This window comes from Physeter macrocephalus, chromosome 20 (assembly GCF_002837175.3).
Source record: "Physeter macrocephalus isolate SW-GA chromosome 20, ASM283717v5, whole genome shotgun sequence".
Taxonomy (NCBI): Eukaryota; Metazoa; Chordata; class Mammalia; order Artiodactyla; family Physeteridae; genus Physeter; species Physeter macrocephalus.
The window spans coordinates 50,133,848-50,155,552 of NC_041233.1; the positions used below are offsets into that span (position 1 = coordinate 50,133,848).

Genomic DNA, 21,705 nt, shown 5'->3' on the forward strand with positions numbered 1-21,705 from the left:
GGGAATGAAATTGGTGCTCAGGTAAGTAAGAAATCATAATCAAAATGGTGAGGAAAGCCATGAGGCTCTACAGAGAGGACTGATAGAACCAAAGACTAAGCCATGGGTGGCTGTCACTCAGCGGTGGCCATCCCTCAGCAGCGGCCATCATGATGATGTCTGTGGTGATTAGTGAGTGATTCCCAAGGAGGACCAACTTACAGATATAATTAGTATATAATTATAATATATAATTAATTAATATATAATTATATATAATTAATATATATATTATATATATATAATTATAATTCAGGATTTTAAGGTTCTGCTGTACCTTCCTATATAGAAAGTTCTTCCTCCATTGCCGTCATGAAGGGATTGGGTTTTATATTAAGGAATATAGCAATTTATCTTACAGAATCTTTAAAAAAAAAAAAGTTTCAAAGTAGAGCCAGTGTTTGAGCTCTGAGTTTGGAAAAGATGTGTCGAAGTCAGAAGGGAGGGAAATCTATCCCATTACACCCAGGGGATACTATGGAGTTCAGGGAACTTTAAGTGGTTTAGCATACTGTTATCAAAGGGTAAGGCTAGAGAGTCAGATCATTGTATGCCAGGCTAAACAGTTGGAGCCATCATTTGAAAGCAAGGAAGTAGCAGTGAAGGTCATGAAAACGAGGACTAACCATATCAGATTTACCTTTTAGAAAAATCTGGCTATAGCTTGGAGGATAAATTGCAGTGGGGCCTGTTTCAGTAGTACAGGGAGAAATAAACAAGGCCCAAACTAAGGGGATGACAGTGACAGTGGGGGCAGGGGTGGGGGGGTAGATTTTAAAGAGACTCGGGCATTAGAATTGTTAGGACTTAGGGTTCAAATACATATTATTAAGTTTTATACACTTTTGTTAGAAGGTCACATAAGCTATTTGCTAGTTAAATTTGCGTAAATTTAATTAAAATTAAATTAAAGCCTAGGGAATCTGTAATAACACAGGGTTTTCCCCCTTCTCGTATTGTAGTGACCTGGTGCCCCTGCACAATGCCTGTTCCTATGGTCATTATGAAGTAACCGAACTTCTGGTCAAGGTTAGTTCTTGTATACTTTTCTTATATAAAATTACTTGAAATCCATAGTATATATGTCTTCTTTGTGTTTTTAGTGCTTGGTGGATATAGAAGGAGTATTTATAATCATTACAAAATGTGGATGATTGATAGATCAGCATCTGACTGCTTTGAGATTTTTGAGATACCATAAGATTTTTTATATAAAGTAGCTTTCCCATTTTGTGAATATCAGAATAAAGTTTTGAAGTTTCAAAACTCTTGAAAATATCAGAAGTCATTTTTAGTGGACCATATGTTACTAAAACCACCAGTTAGATTTTCAAGACCTGCCCAGTTGTACTTTGGGTTGGAACAGGCTTACTTGGTAAGCTTCACTTCTTCCGTTATGCTGGGCAGCTGTTGTTTAACAGGCAGGTTCCAGGGACTGGCAAGAAACTTCTTGTTTTGCTCCCTGTTGGATGAGAATAGAAGCTATACATTCTCTTTGAGAGTGGATTCAAGGATGTTACCCACACGCATTTCTTTTGGTCCCCCAGTCTCTACATATGTATTTGACATTCTTTAGACTTCTCTCACTCCGCTTTCATTCTGCCCTTGAAACTTTTCCTCATTCTGTCAGCAGCTGTCATGAGAAGGGAAAGAGAGCATTTGTTTCCAATGCCTCTCTGCTTCTTTCTGGGCAAGTGCTACCACTGAATATATTTTCCCACAGAAATAACTTTACTATAATGATTAGATACTCTGAGTAGCCCATAAGCCTTTTAAAATGTATAATGTGACTATAATATTACACATTTAACAGTAATGCTTTTGCTTACTGTAAAACTGAATCTTGAATTTAACAGAATATTTGGAATGTTAATTGTGGATGAGAGTGAAACATGAGATAGGTTGCATTGGGACTTACAGACAACTGAATGGTGTTTTCCTAAGACCTAGTGTTCACTGAATAAGAGTGGGAGAAGGTCATATATAGAGAGGACGCTAAGTGAGGTGAGGGTGCAGTTACCAGAGCAGTCAAGCTCAGGAGAGTCAGGAGTTATCTAATAGTTATAAAACACTGTGTTCGTTGAGAATTAGTTTCCCATCATTGAAAGTACTAAAAGAGTAAGTAGCTGGTTTGCCTTCTGCAGAAATGCTATGGAAGGGATTTTGTGTTTGATGAGAGGTTGAGCTAGAATGACCTCTGTGGTTTATCCAAATCCATTACTTGGAAACGTCTAAAATTAAAAAGACTAACAATACCAAATATTAGCAAGGATGTGGAGCCCTGGAACTCAAAATGTTGCCAATGGCAGTACAAAAATAATACAACCACTTTAGAAAACTGTTTGGCAGTTCTACTAAAAGTAAACATACATCTTCCACAGGACCCAACAATTCCTCCCCTAGGGATTTATCCAAGAGAAATCATAGCATATATCCACATTCATAGTTGTTATGAATGTTCATAACAACTTATTCATAATAGTCAAAAACTAGAAACAGTCCAAATGCCCATCAACAGGATGATGGATAAGTGAATTGTGGTGTATCTATACAGTGGAATGCTACTCAGCAATAAAAACAAACTTTTTTTTTTTTAATTTTATTTATTTTTGGCTGTGTTGGGTCTTCGTTACTGCGTGGGGCTTTATCCAGTTGTGGCCAGCGGGGGCTACTCTTCATTGTGGTGTGCCGGCTTCTCATTGTGGAGGCTTGTCTTGTTATGGAGCACGGGCTCTAGGTGCACGGGCTTCAGTAGTTGTGGCACATGGGCTCAGTAGCTGTGGCTCGTGGGCTCTAGAACACAGGCTCAGTAGTTGTGGCACATAGGCTCAGTTGCTCTGCAGCATGTGGGATCTTCCCGGACCAGGGCTCGTACCCGTGTCCCCTGCATTGGCAAGCGGATTCTTAAGCATGGCACCACCAGGGAAGCCCCAGCAGGCAGATTCTTAACTGCTGCGCCACCAGGGAAGTCCCCAATAAAAACAAACTTGATAACAACAACATGTATGAATCTCAGAAACATTGTGTGAAAGAAGCTAGACACAAAAGCACATACTGTGCTATCCTACTTTAATGAAATTCAGAAACAGGTAATTCTAATATATAGTGCTAACAGTCAGAATGGGGGCAGGAGTTGTCTATAAAAGGAGCATGAGGGACATTCTGGGGTGATGAAAGCCTCCTCTCTATCTTGAATTGGGTGATGGTCTCACAGATATATACATTTGTCAAAACTCATCAAACGTATACTTAAGAACTGTGCATTTTACCGTGTATGTACATTATATCTCAGGAAGGGAAAAAATAGTTCTTGGAAAGGATGCAGGTTAAATGTAAAGCTTCATTTTTAAATATTTTTAACAATAAAAGTTAAATAGGCACTTGTGGGTAGGCCTAGCAACCACTGACTTTTTCTGCAGGGGAAAAAAATTACTCTTTCTGAAGTAATTGGTTCGAAAAGTGACCTTTGGGAACATAACCTTTTTAAGATTTCATGCTGTTAAATTACACACTACTGATAATTCTAAATTCTCTTAAAAATTGAGGGCTAAATATGTGCTTTACCCACCCTATCCCACCCCCAGCATGGTGCCTGCGTAAATGCAATGGACTTGTGGCAGTTCACTCCTCTTCATGAGGCAGCTTCCAAGAACAGAGTTGAAGTGTGTTCTCTTCTCCTAAGTTACGGCGCAGATCCAACACTGCTGAATTGTCACAATAAAAGTGCTATAGACTTGGCTCCCACACCACAGTTAAAAGAAAGATTAGCATGTAAGTATAAAATGATGAATGTTCATTCAGCTTAGCTCTTATATCAGTAAACTAACATTTTTTCTTTCTTGTTTGTTTTTTGGAAATTTTTGAATAATAAGGTATTTTCCTTAGCCATGGGTATCTATTATTGTTCACACTAACATATTTAATCATTTGAAAGTTTTCTACTCATTTTGCTCTTAAGATGCTATGAAAAGAAAGTATATTTGTATTTGTTTTTTTCAAGTCAAGTTAAATGCTTTTTGTATGTGTTACTCTCATAGATGGTATGCTTTTGGAAAGAAAAAATCTGAGTTTTATTCCTATCTTTGATGTGACTTTCTTATTAGCTGCTATGAAGTTTTGAAGTGTTATTTGTAGGATTGCTGTCTTGTAAACATAGTCCCCAGATCTTACCATCTAATATTCTTTGGTATCTGGGCAATTCTGTGCTTTTCTGTCTTTAACTGAAATAGATGTAGTGGTGAGAAATAGCCACGTATTTCAGATATAGCATTACTATACATAAATAGGAAACTTATGTTAAGCTTGTATTATTCTGGAATAGTAAAATATAGTGGGTGGTTTCACAAGTCCGATGAATAATAGCAAAGAATCTTGAGAAAATGCCCTCTTTCATTTATTGATCAGTAGGTGGCTCTTAGAAATATCCCACTAGTCTAGTCCCCAGTTCTCTGATGTGTGAGCAGAACCATCTGCTGCTGCTATAATGTTAATATGGGGACTGTGATCACCTTTTCTTTTATTTCTTTACTGAGAAAAGTTCTGTGCTTTGGAAAATTCTCAGAACTCTCTGGTCTGGGAATATATAGCAATAATCCATATATCAGACCAAAATAGACCTTGAATAGGCCATGTTGTATACACACATGGGAGTGAATTGGGTCATAACTGAGGGGAGCTGGCATACCACTGTCTCCCTTTCCAAGGGTTATATTTGGAGAATATCTTTAGAGCTTCACTGGCTACTTGGTAGATAATTTTGAAAATAAGTTCAAGAAAAATACTGCGTCTGGCAAGTCCCATAAATGTGATAGTTCTCACGCAGATTTAAATGCTTTTTCTTCATCTAGATGAATTTAAAGGCCACTCGTTGCTTCAAGCTGCACGGGAAGCTGATGTTACACGAATCAAAAAACATCTCTCTCTGGAAATGGTGAATTTTAAGCATCCTCAAACACATGAAACAGCATTGGTAATGTTTCACATTTAAGTTTTTAAAACGAAATAACCAAAAACATGCTAAATTAATCATAATGTCTTACTTCTTTTGGTGATGCAGGATGACTAACATAATGTCTTACTTTTAATAATAGTATTGTATTAAAAATATATGCTTTTTAAGAATTAATGCCTGTAGGTATATAAAGAAAAAATTTCAAACAATACAGAAAAATAGACAACCACATCCGCTCAAAATGCAGTACTGTTGTTCATTTGCACATCCTTCCAGACAAAAATTTTATTCACATACTGGCATGTATTATATGTGACTTTTCTATTATCATAAATCATATATATCATTTGCTTTTTTTAATTATAAAGCGCATAAATGTTTATGATTGAAAATTTGGAACCCACTGAAAAAGAAAATAGTCTTGCCATCAAGATAAAAGCCACTTGATTTTCCTTTTGGTATTGTAATTTTTTCAGAATTAGATCTAAAGTCTGTATATATCCCCTTTATACTGTGTGAGTAAAGTATCTGTGTGAGTAGAGGCAGCTTCCCTGATAGAGGTGATGTCAGCTCTGTGGTGCTGTAACAAAGTAGATGAAAATTGGGCAGTCTATGGAAAAGGAGTAAGAAAAGAATGGAAGCTAGTAGAGGTAAGTGGTGGAAGATAGGAAAGGGAATGTTGTGATCAGAGGCTACCTTAGAAGTAGAAATTTAAAGGAACAAAGCTGTATGAGTTGCAGAATGTGCTTTCGGTGAGGGAAGATGACACTAAGTAAATTAATGTCTTTAGGGGAAGATTTACCTTGTAGTAGCCTTACTTACCCAATATGTTTTATGGTTAATTTTCTTCCTTATGCCATGATATAAACTCTGAAGTTTTGTGTAGAAACCGATCTATAAAACGTTGTAGAACTTTTTGCTACTTTAAAAAAAAAATCCGTGTTAAAAAAAAAATAGCAAAGTTGCAGACTAATAAGAAATGCCACTGCAAAATTTAAATCATAACAGTATCAAGATGGTACAGGGAAGCTTGGAAAAACTGACTTGGAAAATCTTCCAGTCTGAAAAGTTAATTCTACATGTTGTTTTCCTCTGAGTATTCTGCTATTAAACAACTCATTTTTTTAATTAACCTTAAAATACAGGGAATTAACTGTTGGTAGATAGTTGTGTTGCAGAGGCATTGTCTTCCAGGTTTCCAGAGATTACAGGCCCTGCCTGTAAAAGGATGGGGCAGAAGAGTAAGGGTGCAATTTGAAATGGATGAGCTCAAGAATTCTTGGATATAAACTATTTTCCATTCTCTGTGCCAACCTGATAGATGTCCTGGGATGATTATTCAAAACATACCAAAAGAGCTGTGTTCACCAATTAGAAATGATTTTATTGAGGGCAAAGGAATGATTTTGGTGACAGCAACAACATCAAAGAATGAATCTGAAGCAAAGTCATAAAGATCAGATAAGCTTTATAATTAGCAATAGGTTAAAATCAGACACATTTCATATGTACTGTGTTTAGATGTGTGCACAAGTTAGCTTGACAGTTATCCAGAACTTTTATTCCATGAAATCTCAGGTTTCAGTTTTAACTTAACTTTCATGCATTAATTTAGTCGTTCACTCATTCTGACATTTATTGAACACCTGTTGTGTATGGGTATAATCCTGGATGTTGGGGAGACAAAGATCTGGGACATGACCATGAGATATTTATTGGGTTTATAACTGGCAAATCCCTACCTCCTATCCCCTTTTCTCCTTGATACATCATAGACATAGATCCTGCAGCCTCCAACTCAGAGTATATAATTTTCTACCACTGATTTTACCAAACAAGTAATTCAAGGTCCTTATCCTGCTGGAGCAACTCATTGAGGAAGATATAAATACCACCCAGTTTGTCGGCTATTCCATCAGTGTTTTTCTAAGCAGAATCCAGAGCTGACAAGTGCTGTGTTATTTCTTCATGTAAAGAAATCCCAACCTTTGGGGTGTTTTATTAACCTTTAAAAAATAACATAAACACCATGCTCTTTGGGAGCAGTTTTGAAAGGACTGTTGGTCACAATTTAAGTTTTTCATTACAGCAGTAGTAGCTTTTTCAGAGATGTAGGACAACTATGAAGCTTAATCAAAATTAATAACATATCACTTGCTAAATAGGGTTTTCAGGCACTGTCAGAATTTGGTAATCATTGCACGTTCCATCCAAAAGAAAGTCTTTGAAGAGCAAAGTTCAGTCAAAAATGAAACAAAGACATGAAATAACTTCTTAATTGTTCTTGATTGGAAACACGAAAGTTCTTAAAAATCAGTTATGTATAGTCCTTGATTAATGCTGCAATTTAAATTATCTAGCATTGTGCTGCCGCATCTCCATATCCCAAAAGAAAGCAAATATGTGAACTGTTGCTAAGAAAAGGAGCAAACATCAATGAAAAGACTAAAGAGTAAGTATGCTTTTAATAATTAAAAATTATTGACACTTTTATTTTTGGAAAATACATTCATTGTCCGGCTGACTTTTTCTCTTTAAGATTCTTGACTCCTCTACACGTTGCATCTGAGAAAGCTCATAATGATGTTGTCGAAGTAGTGGTGAAACATGAAGCAAAGGTATACTTCATTTTTGGTAATCTTTGGTAATCCAGGGAGTTGTTTTCTATTTAGCGGATGAAATGCCTGACTTCCTAAGCTATTTACTCTTTCATAGGTATTTTTCCCTCAGAGTAGTCCTGCAGATACTTTTTCTATATATCTCTCTGCTAGAAAGTCTGTGGATTTACTCAAGAAACATTATTCCTATGTATCCTTCCTTCTCCCTTCCTTTTAACCACACCCCACTGGTCAAGTTATCCTTCTTTTTCTTTTTCTTTTTTTTTTTTTTTTTTTTTTGTGGTACGCGGGCCTCTCACTGTTGTGGCCTCTCCCATTGTGGAGCACAGGCTCCAGATACACAGGCTCAGCGGCCATGGCTCACAGGCCCAGCCGCTCCGCGGCATGTGGGATCTTCCCGGACCAGGGCACGAACCCGTGTACCCTGCATCGGCAGGCGGATTCTCAACCACTGCGCCACCAGGGAAGCCCTATCCTTCTTTTCCTAACGATACACTCTTAAGAATATCCCCAGCCAGACATATTTATTCTGACCTATCATCTTTTCCGGGATTCTCTTCTGTTATCTTCTGTTGCTTGGTTACCATGATAACCCCTGTTATTTACCCCAACCACAGTCTCTCTTACCCTCTGTTATTTCATAACTAAGCCAGAGATCATGGAACAGAAGGAAATAAATTAAGTAACTTGACTAAAAACATAGCTCCTCATATTGCGAAGTTCTGTAGTTGGCATTTGTACACAAAGCATTTTTTTTAAATCAATCACAAAAGTCATTCATTCCAGAGCATTCAGTAGAGAAATGTATTCTAAAATGTGGCATGTAAGATGGTTTTAGGGAATATCCCAGATGAACATTTTTATAAGAGTTATAATTTTTATTAGGAGAATATTGGTTTCCTATTTGTAGAAACGGTATACTTAAGTTTAAAAGTCAAGGTGATTTCACTGTGTTGGACACCTGAAGCTTATATAATATATGTCAACTGTACCTCAAAAAAAAGTCAAGTGGATTGAAAGAAAACAAAGCATTTTATTCATGGAACAATCAGGTTTTCATCAAGGCTAAAAGTCATTATTTCTTACTCAGGAACTTAAAAAAAATTACTCAGTAAACAATACACATAGCATCTCAGATTGGAAGAGATAACAGTCACCTAATTCAACAGTTTTCAGTTTATAGCCATTGATCGTTGCTTTCTTCAAACAAAATCTGTGGTAGAAATTCATTATATAATAGAATTGAGCTGCTGTGATGAAGGGAGAAGAAAGAAATAGAGATCCCTTTACCCCTTGGGGACCCCTGAGGCTCTTCTCTAAATGAACTTTGCAGAATGATTTTCTAACCTGTCCTTCCTTGGGTTTTCACTTAAGGAACCACTTAGAATTCTACAGTTTCTTTTTATGTTGCCTCTCAGTGTCCTAATTTCTCTTTTATTTGGGGGAATTCTTGATAATGTATAATCTCAATCTTTCCTATTGTAAAGTATTGAAAAAATAAAGTTTATTTCTGCTTGACTGCTTGGCATATCTCATTTGTCTGTCTGTCCTATAACTTTTCGTTGATTGCATTTTTTTTTTTACATGTGGTGCATTACTTGAGGAATATCTGGATGCATATTAAATTTGAGTTGTGAAGCTCAGTGAAACAATCTTGTCTAGGGTGACCAACCATCCAGGTTTGTCCCAAGACTAAGGGATTTAACACAGGACTTTCAGTGCTAAAACCGGAAAAGTCCCAGGCAAACCAGGACAAGTTCGTCACCCTAACCCTAACACAGAGTGGCACCCAAATAAAGTTTTCAAGTGGATATATAGTTCACATTGCAGTGAGTTTTGGTACATGAATAAACAGATTAATTGCTCTGGGCATTTTACGTTGATTTTTCTGATTCTGTAAGCATGGAGACTATCTCTTTATAGGCTACTTTTAGATTCATTGAGAAAGTGTTACTATGTAATCCTGTTCAGGTCTTCTCCGATTCCATGAATATGAATTGGCGTCTCAAAACACTAGTGGTCACATGATTGATTACTGAGGAATTTGATTTCTCAGTTAGGTTTTGGAGAATTATTTTCCTGGGTGGGAGGGTGGGGATGAGATAGGAGGAGTCTTACAGGTGACTTTTTTTTTAATTATGAAAAATTTCAAAAATACAACCAAGCTGAAAGAATTTTACAGAGTATAACTATATACTTACCACCTAAATTCTACTGCTAGCATTTCACCGTATTGTTTTCTTACATATCCATCAATTTCTCTCTCTACCCATCAGTACCTTATTTTTTGACACACTTCAAAGTAATTCACAAGTTAATACACACTTCTCCCTAAATTCTTTTAATAGGCATCAGCTAGAGGTCAATATTTGTTTACAGTCTTTCTTTGGATGTGAAATTTACATGCAATGAAATATACAAATCTTAAATGTACATTTACTGAATTTTGCCTAATGCATACACCTGTGTAACCAAAACTCTTGAAGATAGAGAACATTATCTCATGGCAGAGGCAATGTCCCATCCAAGGCAGTCTCCATGCCTAGAGGCAACAACCATTTTGATTTTTTCTAACATAGATTAGATTTGCCTATTCTGGGCCTTCATGTCCATGGGATTGTACAATATATACTCTTTTGTGTAAGACTTTTTCCACTTAGGATAATGTTTTGGAGATTGAACCATGTATCAATAGTTTGTTCTTTTTATTGCTGAGAAGTATTCCATTGTGTGAATATACCATAGTGTCCTTATCCATACAGATTATATTTTACATGATAAATAAGATAGAAGATTAAGCCAATAGAAATAAGTTTTTGTTGTTGTTGTTGTTTTTTGCGGTACGTGGGCCTCTCACTTTTGTGGCCTCTCCCGTTGCAGAGCACAGGCTCCGGACGCGCAGGCTCAGCGGCCATGGCTCACGGGCCCAGCCGCTCCGGGGCATGTGGGATCTTCCCGGACCGGGGCACGAACCCGCGTCTCCTGCATCGGCAGGCAGACTCTCAACCACTGCACCACCAGGGAAGCCCGAAATAAGTATTTTAATGCTAATTTAGTCTCTGGCTTTGTTACCAACTGTTATCTTGGGGTTAGTCTCCACATTTCTGCACCTCAGAGATCCATAAAAGTACATGCATTAGACTTTCTTAGGCAGTGTCTCACTCTAAATGTGGTGAATCTATTGAGTACTTCAATGCTAAACAACTGTTATTCAATATTTTTAATCAAAAATTGGACCTTCATGGGGCTTCCCTGGTGGCGCAGCGGTTGGGAGTCTGCCTGCTGATGCAGGGGACGCGGGTTCATGCCCCAGTCCGGGAGGATCCCACATGCCACGGAGCGGCTGGGCCCATGGGCCATGGCCGCTGAGCCTGTGCATCCGGAGCCTGCGCTCCGCGGCGGGAGAGGCCGCAGCAGTGAGGGGCCCGCATACTGCAAAAAAAAAAAAAAAAAAAAAAAAAAAAATTGGACCTTCATGAATTGGTGAATTTATACTCTAGATTTGAGCAAAAATACTTTCTTTGGCACTGGATAATGGACTTCATAAGAGATTAATTGAGAGATTTTAATTAGTAACAAGTGCTGGATGCATGATTAGATCATTTTAAAGTTTGTACCACAGGCTAATTTCACCTTTTTCTGATTGTTAAGGTTAATGCTCTGGATAATCTCGGTCAGACTTCTCTGCACAGAGCTGCGCATTGTGGTCATCTACAAACCTGTCGCCTACTCCTAAGCTATGGGTGTGATCCTAACATTATATCCCTTCAGGGCTTTACTGCCTTACAGATGGGAAATGAAAACGTGCAGCAACTTCTTCAAGGTATTGAATACTTCCATGAAATTATTATTTTTTAAATTAACCTTTAAGTTTTTTTCACGTATCATGTAGGAGTTGGTAGTAAAAAGAAAATTTTTCAGGATTGTTGGCTGTTATTTCTTCTTAATCAACTCATTGTACTCAATGCCCAAATGTTGTAAGTCTTTTATGAGTTTGTTCCAGTAGCATTTGCTGCCCAGCTTCTGTGAGTATATAGCTGTCTCTTAAGTTTTTATCTAGAAGGGTTTTAAAATAGACACAACAGTTGCTATTTCTTTTTAAAGAAAGGAAAACTGAAAAGGGTAGATGATGTCTCTTAGAAGAGCAACCATAGTGATAAATAGTACTCTAAAGACGGGCCCTGCCTCTTCACTCTTTTTTAGATCCTTCATATAAAGCATATAGAATTTGTACAAGGTAACCAACTATTTGACTTACATGTAACTGTTGAATGGACTGATACTTATTACATTTTAAAATCAAATCAATTTAGACCAGTATCTACACATTTGACGTAGGTTAAACATTTCAGCCTAGAAATCTGGTCCCATAAATTTTAGTGTCTTTGCCTGTATCTCCGTATTTTACTAGAATTTAATGGAGTGTCTGACATCTCAAAGCTCAAATGAGAAGAAATGTAACAGATCAAGCCTTTTGTACCTTTTATAGTCACCCTTGATGATCCTTATGCCTATGGTCTGGCAACTACATTTTGAGAAAAACACTGCTTGCATAGAAGAAGGCAGATTAATAAGATCTCCTGTGAACTTCTAAAATTGTGAACTAACTACAAGACTGCTCTCAAAATTGCCTTTACTTCCCCGTATACCATGCATTTGTTTCGGTGTCAGTTTTGGGGGTAATAACATTAGTCCTATTCAGTTACCTAGTGATGGACATTTACAGTCTTCTTAGTTTTATACTAAGTGCTATTACTTACCTTTCCAACCAGTTTCTTAGAGTCAGTTATCAAAGTGGAATTTCCAAGTCAAGGTTAACATAATTGTTAAATCATTTCTAGAAAAGCTGTTATGTACCATTTTACATTCCTACCAGTAGGATGTGACAGGACTTGTTTTCCCTGTCAGCCCCAGGTATTATGATTCTTAATCATATCCTTGGGTGAATGTGTGTCTATGTGCGTGTATGTGAATTACAGAAGTAGTAGATGCTTTTTTAAAATGCAAATTATAGAAATATTGACGGTGTAACTCCCCATTTGCTCTTTGCCCACTAATGGATGAAAAAAAAAAAGCCCAGTATTTCATTATTTTAATTTGCATTTCTTAGATTTATGTTGCAGTATTTTTTCCATTTTGTTCTTTGCCTATGATTTTGTTTAATGCTGTGTTATTGCCTGACAGATATTTTTCCAAATTAGTTTTGTTTCTGCCTTTGATATACTGCTTTAAGATGCTTTTCTGCTCCAAGAGAAAAAATATTTACCTATATTTTCTTTTAGTATTTTTAAGGTTTAATTTTTTTATACTTAGCGTCTATAATCCATCTGAAGTTTATTTGTTCTGAGAACAAGGTACATGTTTTCTTCCTTTCCTATGATATTTTAAATGAGCTATAAAACATAGAGTTTTAGACCTGAAAATAACTTCAGATGTTTCTAGTCCAACTTCTCTCTTTTTAGAACTGGAAAAATCAGAGGCCCAGAAAGTTCAAGTGACTTGCTCCAATTCAGGTAGCTAGTCAATGGCAGAACCATGGTTAGATATCTAGCTGTTGCTCTCCTAATTTAATACTTTACCACCAGTCAACTGACTTGGTTACAGAGCAAGCCATCTTTCATTATATTACGTTCCTTTATATTGCTTAAATCTCATTTTATAATTATTATTCACATCTACATACATTTGACATATGTAATGTTTCAAAAAAGTTTTTACTGCTTTTCCCGTACTACCATGGAGATTGCCTATGTAATTATCACCAAACTATAAAAAGAACTTTACTCTCAGATAAGATGCCTTCCTTAAAACTTAGTCCCACCTTCCAAATGGGAGTTAATCACTCTTTACTTCTCTTTCTTTTTAGAGGGTATCCCATTAGGTAATTCAGAGGCAGACAGACAATTGCTGGAGGCTGCAAAGGCTGGAGATGTAGAAACTGTAAAAGTAAGACATAATCTTATGGTTTTGTTAACTTTGTGTTTTTATTTTGACAGTGTTTAATGAATCTGTACTGTAAACATGAAAAATCTAGTTATTTATATGTGCATTGTTTTAAAAGGTAAATAATGCTAATCTAGTTCTGCAAATAAGGATCATTGGGTAATGAAAGAAACTTTTTAGTTTCATATGCATCTCAATAAATACATCATAGTCACAAATTTAAATAAACTGCATGTTTATGGGAATGCATTTTGTTTAAAGAACCTATTCATTTGTCCCTTTAAAAGAATAAGAATAAGGTATATGAAATTATTGTCCATTGTTGTTTACATATGACACATAAAACAGAAAGGGAAGAAAACTAAACAATGTATCCCGCTGTCTATATATTTTTTCTGGTTTCTTCATTTTTTTGCCCCCTCTACCTCTGTGAGGACCCAGTGTTTAAATATAGTAAAAATATAGTGTCACCACCTTTCAGAGCCACTGTCTCCTAATAATCTTCAATTTATCTAGACTGAAATATTTTTTTTCTTTCTCAGAAGAGCCAACTTGAGCCCGTCTATGGCCCCCATCTCCTATAACAGTCTTCCCTAGAAAAACCTTTTCTCAAATTTTGCTTTTACTGTAGAATCATATGTAACGTCTCAATGCCTATACCAGATATTTCTGTTACCTACAGAAACTGAATATCCAGCTAAATAACTCAGAAGATTAAAATTTTGAAAGAGCAAGACTGCTTTTCAGGTCAACTAATATAAATTAAAATTAACTCGGCATGTTTCATGATTAAATAATTCTTATTTTTTTTAACAATATTTTTTATTTTTGGCTGCATTGGATCTTCATTGCTGCGTGCAGGCTTTCTCTAGTTGCAGCGAGCGGGGGCTACTCTTCGTTGCAGTGCGGTGGCTTCTTTTGTTGAGGAACACGGGCTCTAGGCGCTTGGGCTTCAGTAGTTGTGGCACGCGGGCTCAGTAGTTGTGGCTCGCAGGCTCAGTAGTTGTGGTGCACGGGCTTAGTTGCTCCGCGGCATGTGGGATCTTCCCAGACCAGGGCTCAAACTTGTGTCCCCTGCATTGGCAGGTGAATTCTTAATCACTGCGCCACCAGGGAAGCCCAGATAATTCTTTAGTAATGCAATAATGTTAATTTTAATTTCCAAAGCTAGGTGGGGGGTGGGGATAAAGCCCGGTTGTGTCCTCCCTCCCCACCAACACCTCCCCCACAGACTTTCAAAACAGTGCTAGGTCCTATTTGAGGGGGCATTGATAGGTACTAAGAAATTTTATAAAAAGCTAAAATTATTTATTTGATTCATGGCAGAAGTCTCTATTTCAACCAATTTCACTATATATCTATATGGTGTTGTTAATCCTGAACAGACCCACCCCACAGAGTCAGTTTTACATTTCCTGAGAACAAAATGTGAATGTTGGCCTCATCAGAACTTGAGCTCTGAGGACATTTATTCACTGTCCTTTTATTTTTTTTTTTATTTTTTATTTTTATTTTTTCGGTATGCGGGCCTCTCACTGTTGTGGCCTCTCCCGTTGCGGAGCGCAGGCTCCGGACGCACAGGCTCAGCGGCCGTGGCTCACGGGCCCAGACGCTCCGCGGCATGTGGGATCTTCCCGGACCGGGGCACTAACCCGTGTCCCCTGCATCCGCAGGCAGACTCTCAACCACTGCGCCACCAGGGAAGCCCCACTGTCCTTTTAAATAAAGAGATTTCTGGAAGTTGATTTAAAAGTCCATGTGCTCTTTTCCACCTGCTTTATGTGTGTAGGTAGTACAGTCATCTACAAATAACTTAAGGGGTTTTTTTTAATAGTTTCATTTTTTGAAAGAAAAATGCTATTATGCAGTTTTATTGTTTGACTTGTTTTATAGTTATGTTCTCATGCCCTTAATTAGAAGGTTAACGTGATATTGAATGGGGGATTTTGTTTCTCTTACTGACTAATGACTTGTGGAAAAACAAATCACTTGAGTTAAGGGTAGTGAGCTGAGTTTTTTCCTGGAGGAGTGATAAGTTGGGCAGGTGGAGTTAGAGTCAACTAGCTGATTTATTTGTGTGTGGGGTGGAGGTGGTGATAAAAAATTGTAAGGCTCATCTACTTACATATGTTAAAGAGCATAAAACTACATTCAGTACATCTAATATTAAAGACCAGACTTTGTTCTCATAGAGATAGAAGAAGTCTAGAGGAGGAAATAGATGAAGAGAGGATGAGATTGGGGGCAGGAATTGGACTTAGAGAATAACATAATACCATTGAATTGAGGAAGACCTTCCTCTATCTCTGTGATAGTCATTAGGCTGTCTTCCCTTACCTCTGCTTTTAAAGTCACTTAGAAGAGGGACTTCCCTGTCCACCTGCCAATGCAGGGGACACAAGTTCGAGTCCTGGTCCGGGAAGATCCCACATGCCGCGGAGCAACTAAGCCCGTGTGCCACAACTACTGAGCCTGTGCTCTAGAGCCCGTGAGCCACAACTACTGAGCCCACGTACCACAACTACTGAAGCCCACGTGCCGAGAGCCCATGCTCTGCAGCAAGAGAAGCCACCGCAATAAGAAGTCTGTGCACTGCAATGAAGAGTAGCCCCTGCTCACCACAACTAGAAAAGGCCCATGCACAGCAATGAAAACCCAACACAGCCAAATAAATAAATTTAATTAATTAATTAATTTAAAAAATAATAAAGTCACTTAGAGGAAATTTATCTCCAACAACTTTCTATTCCTTGTATATCTCTAGACAGCTGGCTTGGTGTGAATCACTGGGACATATTACCCAATGTACACTTAATTATGTGCTTGGTTGTGTTTGTTTACTGGTGAGCTATTAGGCTAGATACTTTTTGGACACCTACTATTAGAAAACTTGTCTGAGTGGACAAAATTAAACTTGAGAGCTAGGGAGTTAGAGTGGCCAGTGATAACTGCCAAACCTGGCAGCACTTGACACGTGTTAAAAATACTCATTCCTAGAGCCTGGCTCCAGACCCATGAAACACTGTTTCTCAGTGGTGGGACCCTGAATGTATATATCTTGTTTGGGAAGCACTGAAGAGCTTTATCAGACCTGTTACTAAACCTTTGAGATAAATCCACTGATAGCTGGCTCCTTTGGTTTATTAGGCTTAAAGTTATCCCTGCTTTTTTAGGGTAGGGTAGTTTAAAAAGGTGGGGGGAGGGAAGGGCTTTTACTAATATTCTTTACTAAAATACTCTTTTGCCTTTTTTTGAACACCATGATTTATTATCTATGTTGCTTTCCTTCCCCAAGTGTTCATACTTTTCATGCAGAATACTCTTGAGTATTTTGAGTGTTACTCTGACAGCCTTTCTCAGCTAGACTTCCTCATCTGAACCAACAAAATACAAAAAAATTCTTTGAGTGACTTTTTTTTAATTCTCCCAAGGATGGTACCTAACCAATAGCATTCTGTTAGTTAATTCATTCCATATAGTACAGTATAATTCTCTAAGTGTAATTCCTCGACTGCCAGCATCAGCATCACTTGCGAGCTTGTTAGAAATGCAACTTCTCAGGCCCCATATCAGACATACTGGGTTAGGAAATCTGGTGGTTGGACCCACTGCACATGAAAATTTAAGAACTACTGTTCTAGAACAGTACTTCTCAAACGTTAATGTGCTTACAGATCACCTAGAGATCGTGTCAGAATGCAGATTCTGATTCAGTAGGTGGGAGTCTGAGAATCTGAGTATTTAACAAGTTCCCAGGTGATGCCATCATGCTTCTATGATTCAGTGTATCTCTCCATATATTTGTCACAAAATGAAAACTATGATTGCTTTCAGGTACTTGCGTTACCTTTATGTATATAACAGTAATGGTAATAGTAAAATTTACCTACTAGTTTTAGCAAAGGTAGATGATTATAGATAAGAGGACCAGAGGGATTCCCAATAAATGACAAGATGAAATAAGAAGAATAAATAGCCAAGAGTTTCTGAAAATACTGATATGATGAAATAAGAAAATAAATCAGACATTTGAAATTTCTACTAAATGAATGAAAACAAGTCAGAATATGTAGCATCATGTGTATGAGAATACTGATATGATGAGACAAGAAAATAAATCAGACATTTGAAATTTCTACTAAATGAATGAAAACAAGTCGGAATATGTAACATCATGTGTATACTGTGTTGCGTCCTATAGAAGTTGTGTACTGTTCAGAGTGTCAACTGCAGAGACATTGAAGGGCGTCAGTCTACACCACTCCATTTTGCAGCTGGCTATAATCGAGTGTCTGTGGTGGAATATCTGCTGCAACACGGAGCTGATGTGCATGCTAAAGATAAAGGGCAAGTACCAACAATTGCCATGGCGCCTCTGTTCCTTTATCTGACCTTTTTAGGAAAATCTGAAAACATATTTATGATAGATGGTAGTTCTTTTATTTTCAGAGAAGTCTAGTTCCTAACTGGCTTAAATGTAGCTTCTTAATTTCAGTTAAGATTTTATGATGAGTAGCATTTATATAAAGACTTAGTTGCATAATGCCTTGTAATTTTATAATGGCCAAGGAGATTACAACAGTAGTGTGATGCTGATTTTTAATGCTGTAAATTTTTCAGTTTGCATTGAGGATACTTGAGTTCTTCCAGTTTATCTTAAAATTATTTTTCTTTAAAAATATGTAATTCTTGGGACAAAGTGAGAGAGTGGCATGGACATATATATACTACCAAATGTAAAACTGATAGCTAGTGGGAAGCAGCCTCATAGCACAGGGAGATCAGCTCGGTGCTTTGTGACCACCTAGAGGGGTAGGATAGGGAGGGTGGGAGGGAAGGAGGTGCAAGAGGGAAGAGATATGGGGATATATGTATATGTATAACTGATTCACTTTGTTATAAAGCAGAAACACACCATTGTAAAGCAGTTATACTCCAAAAAAGATGTAAAATAAAAAGAAGAAAAAAAATATATATATATATATAAAATTCTTGGGAATTCCCTGGCAGTTGAGTGGTTAGGACTCAGTGCTCTCACTGCCGTGGCCCCGGGTTTGACCCCTGGTCGGGGAACTAAAAATCTCATAAGCTGCGCTGCATGGCCATAGAATAGAATAGAATATTCTTAATTCTAGATATTGCAAAATAGATGTTTGTCATATTCTCTGCAATTTTAAATATTTTTAAAATGTCCTCTCTGCCCACCCCCCCACCCCAAAGTAATTCCATTTCTGCTTTCAATAAATTCAGGTTCTATAAATCGGTAAAATTTCTTATGCAGGTCAAGAAATTTATCAGCTGTATGTAATTATTTAAATTAAAATATATCTTTGTGTTGTGTTGCTTATTTAACTTTTCAGAGGCCTTGTACCTTTGCACAATGCATGTTCTTATGGACATTATGAAGTTGCAGAACTTCTTGTTAAGCATGGAGCAGTAGTTAATGTAGCAGACTTATGGAAATTTACACCTTTACATGAAGCTGCAGCAAAAGGAAAATATGAAATTTGCAAACTTCTGCTCCAGGTATATTTAAGTACTTATGGACAGGGTATATTATGTAGAATATGTTTATGATATTTCTAATAATTCTAATATAAACCTAAACTAGTTACGGGGCAGGAAGCAAAAATCTAATTCTGTACCTAGATTTCAGAATAAATGTCATGAACAGTATAAGCCAGGTTTATTTAGTACTAATGAAATTGATAGTACTGGTTTATCTATACTGGTAGCAGTGTAGATATTTTACAGTAAAAACAAGAGTATAGTTAAATTTATACTTTATACGAACATTGAAATATGTTTGTGAAAACTAAAAATAGCATATGTGAAAGGTAATTTTTAGTGAAATACTACCTTGTTTTGAATGTAGTTTAAAATTTTGACTATATTATTGCATTGTTAAAGCCCAGTAATATTTAAGTGCCTCTGTATTTTTTATTGTAATTTTTTATGTATTAAATTAAGCATTATTAACAGTCATGTTAACCTTTAAGGTAGAGTCTCTATATAAAATAGTTTTCTTTAGCTCAGTGCTTTGTGACCACCTAGAGGGGTGGGATAGGGAGGGTAAGAGGGAGGAGATACGGGGATATATGTATATGTATAGCTGATTCACTTTGTTATAAAGCAGAAACTAACACACTATTATAAAGCAATTATACTCCAATAAAGTTGTTTAAAAAAAATAGTTTTCTTTGGTATTGTTACATTGAATATTTTCTCATTGACCAAGGGCAAATTTAAGCTAATTCCTCCCTTTCTGTTTTTCACATGCCCAGCATGGTGCAGACCCCACAAAGAAAAATAGAGATGGAAATACTCCCTTGGATCTTGTTAAAGATGGAGATACAGATATTCAAGATCTACTTAGGGGAGATGCAGCTTTGTTGGATGCTGCCAAGAAGGGTTGTTTAGCCAGAGTAAAGAAGTTGTCTTCACCAGATAATGTGAATTGCCGTGATACCCAAGGCCGACATTCAACACCTTTACATTTAGCAGGTAAGTGAATGAAGTGTCACAGATTTAGGCTGGTGACATCTAAGATTCGTTTTACCTGAGTAAAATATTTCCTGTAAGTAAATTTGAAAGATTCAAATCAAGTATATTCCAATACAACAATTATACTCTAGTGTATTTGTACAGGGCCATGTTCACTTTAGCACTAGCATGTTACATTCATTAAGAACAATCGAAAGAGGCTCTGCCAGTCACCATGTGCTTTGGAACCTTTATTCCAGGTCATCATATTGTTTAAATCATCTTTGGTGAGTGTGTTTTGGCTACAGAAACTAAAAATAGGCCTGCTGAGCTGGCCGTCCTCATGGAACGCTAAATATTTCCATTCTTCTGATGATAGCTGTTAAGCATAAGCAGAAAGAATCTTTAAGGACTTCCAGAAGTTACATAAACTTCTTGTTATTTGTCATATTAGTTTGTAAGGCCTGCCTTAACAAATTACCACAGACTAGGTGGCTTAAACAACAGAAATGAATTTTCTCAGTTCTGGAAATGTTGGCAGGATTGGTTTCTCCTGAGGCCTCTCTCCTTGGCTTGCAGATGGCCACCTTCTCTCTGGGGCTTCACATGGCGTTTTCTCTGTGTATGTGCATCACTGGTGTCTCTGTGTCCTAATCTCCTCCTCTTATAAGGACAAGAGTCACATTAAATTAGGGTTGACCCTAACAGCCTTGTTTTAACTTAATTATCTCTTGAAAGGCCTTATCTCCAAATACAGTCACATTCTAAGGTACTAGTGGTTAGGGCTTCAACACAGGATATTTGGGGAATACAGTTGAGTACAAAACATTTGTTCTAAGTTTTCACTCATAAAATTGGCGCAGTGTATCTTTGCCTTCACTGCATGTAATGCAGCATTGTGATTTCAGCACAGCTTTTTGAGCTGCATTGAAGCTGCTAGGGGGACTTCCCTGGCAGCCCAGTGGTTAAGACTCCATGCTTCCACTGCAGGAGGCATGGGTTCAATACCTGGTCAGGGAACTAAGATCCTGCATGCCACCTGGCCAAAAAAATTTAATAAAATAAAAACAATAAAGTTACAAATGCATATTCCTTTTTTTAAAAAAAAAAAAAAAAAAGAAGATGCTAGGGAATGGGCCATTAAAATCACTGAGCTAAAACTAATACTTTAGTGGAGTTGCATCATAGGCACATTTGACTCATACAAGTTTTATCTAAATACGCGTGGTTTGAAAAGAGAAAAAAAAGGAATGCAGGTGTTTCTGCCACTTTGTGTAATGTAGGAGGTGTAAGTTTACTCTTCTCTCAGTTCCTTTCAGTCTCACAGTGTGAGCAACTATGTTCCTAGGTTTTTGTTGTTTTGGGGTTTTTTTTTGTTGTTGTGTTTTTTGGCCACACCTTGTGCAGCATGTAGGATCTTAGTTCCCCAACCAGGTGTTGAACCCGGGCCCCCTGCAATGAAAGTATGGAGTCCCAACCACTGGACTGCCAGGGAAGTCCCTTAAGAGATAATTTTAGTGTATGTAGTTTTTACCTTTAAATTATGACCCCATGTAAGTTGGAACCCCACTGGCAAAGGAAAAGAATTACTCCATCTATGTGTCTTTTAGAGCATTAAAAGTGCACTAAAAGTGATAAGCCACAAATGCTAGCAAAGCGAGGTAAAGCTTT

The 21,705-nt window shown here is 37.2% G+C and overlaps 1 protein-coding gene across 5 annotated transcripts in view; it reads left to right on the forward strand.

Annotated features, from left to right (window-relative positions):
• TNKS2 (tankyrase 2) overlaps window positions 1-21,705 on the forward strand; it is a 64,651-nt gene that overhangs the window by 19,475 nt on the left and 23,471 nt on the right. For 4 of the 5 annotated variants that reach the window (XR_003677378.2, XM_024121231.3, XM_024121232.2 and 1 more), the window contains exons 7-16: window positions 1,002-1,068; window positions 3,624-3,810; window positions 4,887-5,008; window positions 7,351-7,442; window positions 7,530-7,608; window positions 11,260-11,431; window positions 13,475-13,554; window positions 17,753-17,898; window positions 18,912-19,077; window positions 19,836-20,055. Coding sequence is in view for 4 of the 5 variants with exons in the window: in XM_024121231.3 (XP_023976999.1) it covers window positions 1,002-1,068; window positions 3,624-3,810; window positions 4,887-5,008; window positions 7,351-7,442; window positions 7,530-7,608; window positions 11,260-11,431; window positions 13,475-13,554; window positions 17,753-17,898; window positions 18,912-19,077; window positions 19,836-20,055 (1,331 nt within the window). In the remaining variant the exon portion in view is untranslated. The remainder of the gene's footprint in view (window positions 1-1,001; window positions 1,069-3,623; window positions 3,811-4,886; window positions 5,009-7,350; window positions 7,443-7,529; window positions 7,609-11,259; window positions 11,432-13,474; window positions 13,555-17,752; window positions 17,899-18,911; window positions 19,078-19,835; window positions 20,056-21,705) is intronic. The other variant, XM_024121233.2, reaches the window with a different exon arrangement.